The sequence below is a fragment of the Haliaeetus leucocephalus genome, unplaced genomic scaffold (genome assembly GCF_000737465.1).
Source record: "Haliaeetus leucocephalus isolate CR32 unplaced genomic scaffold, Haliaeetus_leucocephalus-4.0 Scaffold41, whole genome shotgun sequence".
Taxonomy (NCBI): Eukaryota; Metazoa; Chordata; class Aves; order Accipitriformes; family Accipitridae; genus Haliaeetus; species Haliaeetus leucocephalus.
The window spans coordinates 3,244,634-3,257,578 of NW_010972477.1; the positions used below are offsets into that span (position 1 = coordinate 3,244,634).

Below are 12,945 nucleotides of genomic sequence, written 5' to 3' on the forward strand. Positions count from 1 at the left end.
AGGCAAGTGAGGAATGTTCTTCTGCACACATGATGCTTGGATAACATGAGCTATAACTAAGGACTGAAGAATTTAATCCACTAATTATGGACTTTGATAGCATGTAGCTTTGCTTTTCAAGACTGTTCAAGTGCTCGTATTGCAATTCATGTGCTCAGGGACCATACAGTTTGGGTATTTTGACACCCTTGCAGCACCACCTCACTTCGCTTTCTGGTATTTGTCTTGCAGTAGGCTTCAAAGTGTGCAAAATGTAGAAGACCTACCAACAAAGCGAAGCCTATAAAGCAGGCAGAGGGCTGGTCCAGCTCCCTGGATCGCAGACAAACCCAGCCAGGCTGGCCAACGAGGAACAGGACCACGGTTTTCCTACTGCGTTTCTTACTCGCCGATCGTTTCCAGGTATTTTCAACGCCCAGAATTTGCAGGCTTCCTCAGCGACAGAGGAGGAGGGGAACATTTTGAGGGTCTGCTTTTTTTCACAGGCTTCCTCCCAGCCCGGAGATAAGCCTGTTGCGGAAAGCCTGTGCCCCCTTTGGTTGCAATCAGCATTAGCTCCTCGGAGAGGAGGAAAGACCAGGAGCCAGGTTATCAGGCAGCCTGCTCTCGACGGCGATGGTCAAGCTGCTATCAGACCCATGACCGAGCCCCACGGTTGTCCGGCAGACGCAGACGAAACGATCAACTAAAGCCGCGCAGAAATCTGCTAGAAACGACTCCTTCTCTCTCCCTGTCTATCAGCGACCGGATTTCAATGAATGCAGCTATTATGCGTTTTAACTACCAGCCATACGCTTGGTCCCGTTCCCAACGAACCCAAAGGGAACGGTGTTATTGACTTAAGTGGGAGCAGAGGCAGGCCCTTCGCCGCTCTGTGATCTCGCAACACTACAGCTCGCTAGCGCTTGGCCAAGAGCACTGTACGTGAAGCCGTGGAGTTTACTCATGAGAGCCCTTCCTCTGACACGTATGTGTTTGCTGGGCTGAGCCGGTGGCTTGCTTCAGCCCAGCTCTGCCGAGATGCAGCAGGGGTCTGCGTGCGATACTCCGCTCCCGGGAGAAGAGGGGTTTTCTACAACTTCCCCGGTAGCGTTTTGCCAGAATGGGTTCAGGACACGAGAGCGCAGAGGCCGTACACGAGCCACGAGGCCACACCTGACCAGCTAACGCCGCGCGGCTCGGCAGAAATGTCTCAAATAAACAGCGTATTCCTAAAGTGAATTGCATCGGAACAAAGCTTTCTCATGAAGCTTGTGCTTCTGCAAGCCACATATTTTCCTTGGCGCTCCTCCAGGCTTAAAAGCAGATGTAAATGTTACCAAGGCTCAGATACAGCAACTTCTTCTCCCCCGATCGCCAAGGAAAACTTAAGAGAAAATAACCCACAAAACCTTTACCATTCGAAACAGCAATGCCATTACTATGGAAATAGGAGAGCGAATCAGGCATGGGAGCGAGAAGCAACTTCTTCCCCAGCTAACGGCACAGCCGCTGAGCAGGGCTGCAGCGCGAAGCTGGCTCTTAGCTGAAACGAGGGGGAGCAGCGCGGCTTCAGCTGAACGCTTAACGACTCAAAATATTTAACGCCAAGGTGCGTGCACAGATGCACATCAAGCAAACGCTGGGTTTTCAACGCTAAAAATACTCTGGAGTATCAAAACATTGCAAAGCACTGCCTGCTGCTTTCTGCAAGCTTTCCCATCGCTTGGCCGGCCTCCTGCTCCCTCCTGCCATCACCCAACGAGGGTGGAGGCACTCAGGACTTCTCTGAAGGGACCGGACTCTGCCGTGAAAGCCCGAGAGTCGAGGAGCTCCCTGGAAATCTAAGTGCTGGAGTTAGAAGAAAGCACAGTTTGCTGCTAGGTTTCACAGCTAAGAGGTAGGCAGGTCTGCTCCGCGGGCAACCGCACGGCTGGGACCGGAGAAAACCAGGAGTGACACCTAGTCTGGTCAGCTGCTCTTCTGGGGGCTTTCCTCTGGTGGGCCTCCAGGGAGACCCGATTCAGCAAACCCGCTAGAAACAGCAAAGCCCGATCCCGCGGGTGTGCGGTTTCGTGTAACAGGATCTCCCTCAAACCCAGACGTGCGAGTCCACCGAAGGTCTGACTCGAACGCATTACTTCAGTCCTCCCTTACTCATCGCGTATGACCCAAGCCCCAAATATTAACGACTCAGCATGTTTTATCACAGTAGCGTGTACACTTTCAATCATCATTAGAGACGAGGAGGGTCTAGGCTCAGGCACCTCGCCAGATTAAGTAAAACTTTCCATGAGGAAAGCTATTTGTTTTCTCCCAGAGCTGCGAGGCTTGGCCAAGAGGGAGGGAGGGAAAAGCTCGCCCAAGCCAGATCGAAGTGTAGACAGTGTTACTGGACTTTGCAGACTACCTGCGTGTTGTTCTAATGACATCTGGACTACTGGAAATCACCGAGTGCACTCAGGAGTTTTCAAAGGCATAATTGTGGCAGCAGCAGACTAAACTTAATGCCTCGAGAGCCAATCGCTTTAATCATGAAGCTGAGATGTATGAAAAAGGATACATTTCAGCAAAAGAATAATTCTGTCTGCTATGGTTCCTGTTCAAATAAACTATATCACCAAACCACGTGCATTTGAAGAATATGGAGGAGTGAAAAAAAGAACATATGGTTTAGAGGCAAAAAACTTTCATATATACTGTATAGGAGATATATGGACTTGTCAGACATCTAACAGTTCAACACTGTAAGCAATTCATGGGAATGACATTAGCAATAGCTCATATTACATCCAGGAGTTACAGCTTTTACTGCAAAAGTTATTTTTAAAAGAGCCATGTTTAAAATGAAATGGCTGGCAGGGCTGCAGCTTTCAGTAACACTTTACCTGTGGTTTTGCCACTTTTACATACTTATTGGGGGCTTAATGCTCCCAATTTACCTTTTCAGAGTAAAATAAAAGTTGCAATGAGTGCATTCATTGGCACGGTGCTATAAAACTCACAGCTGTGCAAAGACAATCACAAGAACAAAAGCCTCCTTGTTTTAAAAAAGATGATGATGTGGTTCTGATACTTTCTGTTAGCCACATATCTAAACATCAGATACCTTCGTTTATGGCCAATGTATTTTCATCTTACTACACAAAGATTTATAGACCCGATCAAGTCAAGATCAGGATAGAGACCTTTATGAAAGCGACCGTGTGGAGAGGAGGAGGCTGAATTAATATACAAAACTTCAGACAAGAGATCTGCCTTTCAGATACTGTTATTTCAGTTCTGGCTCCTACAGAGGACTCGGGGTGTTCTGGAAAACAGTTTTTTCAACAGCGGGTGGAACCCTGGCCCCGCTGCCAGCAATGGGTGCGTGCCGCCGATTTTAATGTGGCTGGGACTGCATCTCAAAAGTTGAGATTAGAACCCAGGCAAAGCTCAAAGAAGCCAAGATCTTCTTCAGCGTCAGTACTCAAGCCTTAAAGAATCCTCCAGGATGCTGCTTTGCTTTCAATTAAAACCTGCTTTTGTAAAGGTCTGTGCATCAATATAACAAATGGGATCACAGCGTGCACAATCCACCTTGAAATCTGCTGAGAACATAAGTCATACATTTTTTCCTGTTGGTACCAATGTGTTTCCCCCTTGCTTTTTCGAAATAGCTTCATCTTCATCTGTAATGAAAACTACTTTCTTTGATGTTTCTAACGGCAGGAAATAATTTCACAACTGAGTGTCATTCTGCTGCAGGTAAAAAATGTAATAGCTTGTGGGAGTGCCAGTTACAACCTGAAAAATGTTTCTTGGCATTAGCATGCCTAATTGAACTCTCTCCAGCCTGGTGAAATAAAAGATTTGGAGCTCAGTTCTGTGTTCCACCCAGGCTACGCTAGGTCCAGGAAAGGGAAATGGGGATAAGGAAGGTGATTTCAAGTCACCTTTAGCATCTCCTGTTGTGAGCCTGGCCAGTTCCCAGCTGCCTCAACATCCTGAAAGCTGTGTGAACTTACACTCCTCTGGCTTGGGGTTTCTTCTACCACTAAGAAAAGCAGTTACAATTTGGCAAAATTACCTGAGCTGCCCTGGTCAACAGAAAAGAAGCAGGATTAGCAGCTTTTGACCCAAGTCCTAGTTAGAGGGCTGGAGAGAGGAGCAGATTCAAAAGTGAGATACTAATTAGGTACATTTTCACATCCCCTTGAGAGAACAACTGGTTCAAGGGACCAGGAAAAGTTCTCATCAGCTTGTAGCCTCCCCAAACCAGCCATTTCTTCAGGAAATACTAATTCCACTTCACGCCTCAAAGGGCCGTACAGCCCATTAGACTCATCTATCCCCGAATAAAATGTTTTCTCTTAAAATCAATTACTGCATGGACTCGTACTGAAGAGGTCCCTCAAGCCTGCCTGTCTAAGGACGTTCCACGAGCTCCACCACCCCAGCACCCCAAACTGCTCCCACGTCAGATGTGGAAGGGGAATGTCACGTCACCTGGGCTGTCCCGGGCAGACACAAGCGGGTGGAAGCAGCGTTAGCCCTGGTGTGGTCTGCCAGGGTGCCCCAGCACCCTCCAGGTTGCTGCAAGAGCTTCTGGTGGGGAGGACAGGAGACAACCCCTCTCCCGCTGCCAAGGACCACGGGCTCCCGCAGAGGACAAAAGCCAGCCATAAATGTCACAGTTCAACCGCTTTTCATCAAATCTTGCTGTGAAAGCAGCAAAGGGAGTCAGCCATAATCTTTGTTAGGAGGCTAAACTCAGAATTACTTGAAACGAGTGCTGGTATACAAGCCAGATACCTTTCAATATCAAGAGCATAGCCATAATGTATCAGGTATCACTTTACAGGGCGAGTTTTAAATACGTTCTACATGTTGAATCATATATTCACATACTGAAATGGACAGCACGTTTAATGAGTAGCCCAGGTGGCTACTGTAGATTTTGATTTAAAACAAGATTGCCAAGACCAAAACTTATTTGCCAAAATGGAAGTCTCTTCAGGTGCTCCCTTTATATCACTTCAGCTGCCCACCATTACCGAAGCAGAAAAATGTCATATACAGGATATATATTTATATAAACTCACTGACTGTTTTTTTCCATCTATATTCTGCAGTATAGATGGTCTATATTTGGAGATACTCCAGACCAAAAGGAATGAATATTGCTTTGATCCCTGAAGCTGAAACCAAAAAATTTCTGTTTATAGCTGGTCCAAGATTGCTATACGTATATTAGATACATAAATCAAACCTCCCCAAAGTGGTAAACAAGCAACCAAAATTTTATGAAATATAACCTGGCATAACCAGTTAGATACTTTATTTGTCTGGTAGTCCCGTAAGTATGTTAGATGTCTACACCTCACACTTCATAAGTACTTTCAGGTAAAACTGGAGGTATTAAATAGCTACAAGACACTGTGAAGATACACTTTTTTAATGGAGTGATGCTTTGAGAATTTAATTTTTAATGTCATTAAAATATTTCATTACTTCTAAATTACTTCAGGGATGAGGGATAGAGTTGGTATACTGAAGAGTAGCAGGCAAGGAAAGCAGTCAAGTACATCTGACCTCTCTCTGGCTTTCATATTTTTCACAGGTGCGAAGGTTGAAAAAATACTGAAAAAAAAGTGTAAATTATGCTGCATGAAGGGATCTGAACTGAATCAGTGAGACAACAAATTATAAAGAGGTAGAGCAGCAATCTATTTAAAAAAAAAGAGTAACTGTCCTTACTCACAGGTATGATTTGATATTCTGGTTTTCAGAATATGGTCATAAAGCACAGCTCTCCCACCCACAACAAGGAAAACACTTAAAGATGGATATGATACTATCAAGAAACAATGGTGATGGCTTAAAAGCTCCTATTCCACAAAAAAATTCAAGCACGTGAAAAATGAGTTGCTCCTGTTCGGCAGGAGCCACTCTGCAAACCCCATTCTCCCTTATTCCACAGTTATGGCCAGAGGTCTGAATGAATCGGCACCAGGCACAAAGGCATTGCCTACGTGGAGCGCTTTGCCTTTTCGGTGCCGATCTCGGTGAAGAGCACCTACTGGGACACCAGGAGCAATTACTGGTGGTTTCCAGGCAGTCACCGCAGTGGCCAAACTGCCCTTTGAGACTGTGCAAGGCAGCCCAGATGTCATCCTTCCGTAACTAATAGGTGAGCACAAGCAGGGGATTTTTTTTACTGAGACAGGACGAGTTGATTAGATAGTTGCTGGGGAGGATAAGATGACATCAGATGTGGCTTCAAGTCCCACTTACTCTGTCCTATGGGTGGGCTGCTGCCACCCAGAGCGATCCCGCTGCACTCCCTGACCCACAGCAACAGGATTCCTGCCCCTCTTGTGGGCTGGACCCGGCTACTGGACCTGGGGGATGTGGTTCTGTGAGCTGTCCCAGTGGAAAACTACGTGGGTTTTGCTATTTTTGGCAGGTTATTTTTCCATTAGCCTGCTCTGCCGCTCCATAATCAATCGATATGACTCAAAGGAAGCAGCAAGAGCATGTGGCTAAGGGCAAGACGGATCAAGGCCACCCTTTCCATGGGAGCCTGCAGTTACATCAGATTAAATGTCATGTGAAACCAGTCTCTGCACCGGTGGTGGTAAGGTTGCCTCCACGAAATGCATATAGCAGAGACCTAAAGAGGCTTCCAGCCTGACTCACAGCTTCGTGCTCCTGTGCTGTGTGTTTTGAGGCACGCCGGTTGAACGGTTTGAACAGAGGGTCTTGGCCAGCACCCGTCCCACAAGACGTGCTTTCTTGAGCCCTTCTGCTGCACACTCTCTCGACTGCCCAAATACTGAGACATATAAGAAGACAGTAGTAGTCCACTCCTGATTTCTACAGGGGCTTCATTTTGTCAGCACAGAACATAGAGTGGATGACCTTTTCTTCAGGCAGTGAGATAAGGCAGAGATAGGAAAGGGCAGCTCACGTGGGTTATGCTCCATCAGCGTGACCCCTGAGACAAACCTAAGTATCAGTGTAGACACAGAAAAGGGACTTCTTCTGGTTACCATTTCTGATTACCACCCTTAGAGGGAACTGGTGGTGGTTAATTTTTTGGAACTGCGTAAGGTAATTTTTTTACAATTATATATTGTTACCATGACTGTTACGTCTATGAATTCTTTCTTGGTCTATAGTTCTTGTGGTCAGCCACAGAAGGATTCTGATAGCCTGCTGGATGCCAAAGGGAAGTATATCTGGATCTGGCTGGCTGAAGAGATCTTCAAAGTCAACTTTAAGTATCAGTGCAGATGTACATGGTGGCTTCTACAATTACTTCTGATTATCTGTTAGAGGACTGGTGTGTGTCTGTGTCCAGAACAGGGGACGGAAGAGAGACAGGGGTAAAGACTAAACCACTAATGCTTTGTCAGGGAGAATGAGCATTGCTGAAAAAACTAAAATCTCTCTCTCAGACCACATGGTTCCTCTGTTCCTCCAGGAGAAACCTGAAGTAGATATGGCTGAGGAGCTTCACCCTTCACCCCTGAGCCACAGTCCCATCTCTCCAGCAGAGACCAGCCAAAGGCAGCTTTCAAAGTGCTGTCAGAGAAGTCGTTGCTGGATTTTGGAGAGGTAAGGCAGAAAGATTGCCCGGCTCTCATGCTTTTCTAGTAAGACAGCTATAGACTAGGTTTAGATTTTATCTGTATTCTCCTCCTTCTGTAGATAACTTCTGGCTTCTCTCAAAACCCAAATTTGGGCATGGCTTTTTGTTTTGGTTTGTGTATGCTTCTGGGTTGGTTTGTTGAAATTTTGCTCCTTACAGCATAGATATGTGGTAAAAATGCACGCTATATGAAGAAAACCTTGTCACAAAAGATGTGTTGTGCAAAACTTTAGTGAACTGAACTAATTAGGAAAAATTCCTTAGACCTGTCTATCATGTAACCAATAATAACTTCTGTTAAGAAAAATCATTTTCCTGGGGTTGAAAAGCAAAAGGCTGCTACTCAAGCTCCAAAACATTCATTTGTAATCCTAATTCAGTGAGTATCATGCTGTTTAAAATAGAATGACTAAATGTCCTTTTTTTAAAAACAGTGCAGTGAATTGTCTTTAAATTCTCCCTGAAAGACAATCACATTCAGATGTTCCTTGGCACCAATTAGTTTCAATGCAGCCATTTCAAAGGCATTTCTTCTTCAAATAGCATGGTATGTTATATAAAGTTATGTGGCTATTGGAAAGGAACTCACGTACTGCATTAAGGTGAGGGTCCAGAATACTACTGGGATACTTAGCAGCCAGTGCTAAATCACAGTTCAGTGAGGTCACATAATCAAATTCCAGATTATCCCTTTTATTACATTCAACTAATAAATCTTTGGAAACTAGAGTCTGACAAGTTCATCACAGCATTTTAACTTTTCAGTGGTGCGTGTAGAATACATATACATATAGAATCTTACAAAAGCAAAAAAAAACCCAAACCCAAACCGGCAGCAAGTCCGCAATAAGAAAGGAAGAAAAATTAGTTTTAATGTCAGATGCCACCAGACTGAAAAGTTACGCTGAAAGATGTGCCTCCATTTTTAATTCGAACCTTCTCAACTGAAGTAGAGCAGTTTATCATTTAGTTCCAGTGAAGAGATTTGCACATCAGACGCTTCACTGCATTATGGATGGGGCAATGTTAAATATGTTTTCACTGCAGTTCCACAGGTCACTGGCATGGGCATAAGCCAAGACCATACGGTTAAGATTATTGCAACATAGCTATCGGTCATGCAGCTAGCTCTACGGTAACTATCAGCATTTAACGCTTAGGTAATACGGTTTCATTATTGCAAACGAAATTAAAGAGCCCTTTCCTGTATAGAGACAATCCAAGCAACAGTCCGCACCATTCCACCAGGCTGTTAATTGAACTTCTTTCCACCAGGATTCAAAAGGAGGAGAGGGTTAAGGGAACTCACTGATATAGCAACATGGTTGAACGCAAACCTACGCTGCGGAAGACTTACCATCATCCAGGTACATCTGGTCCAATTCCTCAGGTTCTCGCTTGATCGTTACAGGAATAGGGGCCAAATTATGATTACTTTCCTCATGCAACTCTGGCAATGACAGTGGTTGGGTTGTTGGAGACTCATTTCTGTGAACCTTCGGCAGTTGCTGCTGCTGTTGACCCATTATGGATGAGTGAGTTGGACTGCAGGACTGCAAATAGGTTGGCTCTTGGGTAACAGATGGAACTGGAGAAGAGGGACTGTTGGGATAGAGTGTTTGTTGATAACCAAGGGGACAGCTACTGCTCAGATGTTGACTCACCTGCGGCTGCAGCATGATGTGAGATGATTGCTCGGGGGAGCTTGGGTGCACAACTATAGACCTTGGCACTTCTTGTATGGTGGGGACACCTCCAGCGGGCTGCTGAAGTCCGAGGTGACTGTGGCCTGGGTTGGGGATGCACTTGTAAGGAGAGGACGAAAGGTCGTGCAGCTTGGGGCTTGCGTTGGGAGAGGGTGACATCACGGCGTTTCTCTGCTGACAGGAGGCAAAGCCAGCCACGAGGCACGAACCAGGATCAGGGGGCATCATGATCTGCTGGCTGTAGTACGGTTTAGAGAGAGGGCTTAAGCCTTGGTTCATTGGTCCACAGGTTTGAGCAGGCTCATAGTCATCTGTGGGTTCTGTTTTTATAATTGGAACTGTTAAAAGAAAAAAGTTTTAAATAAACATGAGTTGCGTATTGGTATGATCAAGTTGGCTTGTGGCTAGGATACCCTTTGCAAAACAAACAACGGCTTGAATAAGACTCTGTGTGTCTTTTGCCTAGTTCTCCCACCCTATAAAAAAAAAATGAATGAGTCATCAGCACAAGAAAGTCACAGCTGGTTCTAATATTGAAAAGGACTATTTTCTTTGGACTCTCCTCCAGCACTAATGTGCTATAAAAATCTATTTGCAAATAGCTGTGTTTCAGTGGAAGCTTTGGACCCAAGGGCTCCATGGATTTGTAGTAATCAAAGCAAGAATTTTAACTTGGATATACTACTGCATTTCTACGGCTACCGATGGCCCATTTGATAAATGTCTGCACATTCGGTAAACTGGAGCATAATAAGGTGGAGATGGGGCTCTCAGAGTTCAGTGAAAGTAAAATTGCAAAGATACATGACAAACTACTATGTACAAGAAGTTTTCAATTACAAGGGTATTTTTGAAAGAGTAGGATTTGATTTATTTAGTTTTTACATTATTGTGTTTAATCTTACTAATCAGCCAATGGGTGTAAAATATTCAATAAGCTGCATCCAACTCTCGGTGATTCTAAGTTGGATCCAAACTGCTAACGCCAGCTCCGAACAAATGTTAACTCAGCCTCTGGCTACCAAGAAAAACTGACTCCCATTCTAGACCTCTGCTTGCTCTACCCATTGTCCCGAAAGAAGGTCTAATTGAGCTGTCAAGCCGTGTCTCCAAATCCCACCAGCACGTGGACAGAATGACTGTCTATGAGCATCAACTCAGTCATGACAAATGTGGAGCTGCTTTCTCAAATCAGAGAAGAGATCCTTCCTCAAATCACAGTGCCTTTTTCACATCAGCTTTCCCTCTCAAATCAGAGAGAGGTGCCTTTGCTGCTTCTCCTACAACATATGCAGTGCATAGGTAAAAGACACCCACTTTCTCCTTCAGGAAAATTATAAATAATAGGGCCAAGCTAGTCTGCAGATGTATTTTTTCTAGCCAGATGCAACTCTAATGCATACAACAATTGAGTATAGATGCAGAGTGGCATTTATCTTCTTTCCCAAAAAGAAATCCACAGGAGCAGCCGTTGCTTAAAGGTGCTGTTGGAAATTTACAGTGACACCAGAGAGTATCTTTCAGAATATTAGAATAACTGACCCACTGTGGCACTAAGTTATTAATAAAACATCTTTGCACAACTCAGCTCAGAGCACATGCATGTTGTGTGAGTGTCTCTGTATTTTTATTTGCATGTGTTTTACAAACACCCTTACACATTCTCCAGCCGTTTACTATGTTCGTGTATGAGTCTTTTGAACCCCTAAAAATGCACGTGTGTGCATGTGTACATATAAAATCTCTTTTAACACTCACAAATTTCGCTGCTGGTGAATGCACTTCACTACCCTTGTTTTACAGTCCCCTAGCCTCTTGTTAACTTTGCTCCTTTTATGTTCTTTTACATATAGATGCTTGCAACACTTGTTTCAAGATTTCTAGCACCCCTAGTAAAAACATGCCTATATATGTAACAGATGCACAGGTGCTGCTCAAGACGAATGTGCTAAGGATAATGGACTGTCATTGGATTCCTCATAATCTTATTTTCACCTGCTCGTGTGCTGCACACTGGCTAGCAGGGCTACTAATGCACTTGGTTGCAGAGAAGCAGATTCCAGGTTCAGTGACAGCTTTATAAAACCAATATCACACCCTTTATGAAAATGCAAGACCAAAGAAACGCACCTAGATAAACATAGCAGCTCAGATATTGTAAGAAAATACCTTTAACAAGTTCCTGAGCTAGCAAATATTCTCACATGTTTTATATTAGGTTCACTGTACTAGCACTAACCACAGCACAGCTGGAAATATGATGGTTGTTGAACACTGAATTTTCCCAATATATCACTGTTATAGAAACACCTGTGCTAAATAATTCCAACCTCAACCACTTGCAATTCAACTCCAATAAACCTTGGAGTTGTCTGACTTGTTACAACCTAGGGAAAGGTTATAGCCCTGGTGGCAGGCAGGCTGGAGACTTTAAAGGCGGCAGGTTCCTGCACTCAGGCTGGTTTTTCATTGTAGCTCTTCTATGGCACATCTTTGCTACTTGGTTTACCAGGCACTTTTTTGTCACTTCACTTTGAATTTTTTCTTTATAAAAGCAATGCCAGGGGGGTCTATTTGCAGGTCTGATTAGGAGCCATGAACATTGGGAATCTGGTTTCTCACATGTTGCTACACTGAGATACACCTGCCACAACCAACAGAGGATAACCAGTAAGTCCTACTCTGCACTGGGCGAAGGACTGATGGGTGGAAGGGACTCTATTCCAGACCTGTTAGTCCAAAAACTCTCTTGGAGATGGTGACAGCCACCAAGGACGCTCCTGGCTGCCCAGAAATTCAGAGTTCAGAGGGAAAATAGAGACTGGTGTTAATTACAGGACCAGTCAGGGTACGTCACGGTAGCTTGTTTGCTGATGGCAGGTTGGTAGCCAGACAGGGAAACAAGAAGGATGGATATGAAGTTAAGTGGGACCTCCATTTTATTTGACATCTGTTTACATTGTCCCCTTGTGCTGATTTGAACCGATACTCCTGAGCATCTGTTATTTCATGTAATGGGAAACAAATTGTCTTTAAATGCACAGATACTACCTGCACCTAGGCTTAGGGGTGTCAGAACTTGTTCAAGTGAATTGTCTCCATGACCTTTTTTAATGTGTTCTTTCAACACAGTAAAAAAGTCTCCCCTTGCTAAGTATCATATATTTTGTTTGTATGCTAATCTCATCACTAGAATAGGTATCACACTGAAAGACAGAAAAAGTACTAATGCTGAAATGATGAAGGGATTTGTATCTGACTTTTCAGTGCTTTGCCATTTGTATAGACATTTAACACCGTGCAGAGTGAACGTACTGATCTTACCAAGCTGGGATGGCAGCCACTCTCTCCCCTTTAAAAAAGTGTAAATGTCTTTACAGGGTACCACTTTGGACGAGGAAGCTCTGTAGGATTTTTTTTCTTTTTTTTTTCCCCTGGAGAAACCATTACTAATGACCCAGATGATCTGGAATCAGACCTGCAAAGCTGAGCATGTCAGCAGAAACTTAAGACATTAACACTTCCCCTTCTGGCTAGACCTCAACTTTTGTATTTCGCATGAATAACAATATTACTTGACTTGTGGAGTATAGATATACCACAAATTGCTACATTACATCAGTT

General features: G+C 44.3%; 1 protein-coding gene across 1 annotated transcript in view; it reads right to left on the reverse strand.

The window, feature by feature from the left end:
• Positions 1-12,945, reverse strand: part of NFATC1 (nuclear factor of activated T-cells, cytoplasmic, calcineurin-dependent 1) — a 103,551-nt gene that overhangs the window by 21,989 nt on the left and 68,617 nt on the right. The window contains exon 8 of the mRNA XM_010577049.1: positions 9,280-9,659. Coding sequence (XP_010575351.1) covers positions 9,280-9,659 — 380 coding nt within the window. The remainder of the gene's footprint in view (positions 1-9,279; positions 9,660-12,945) is intronic.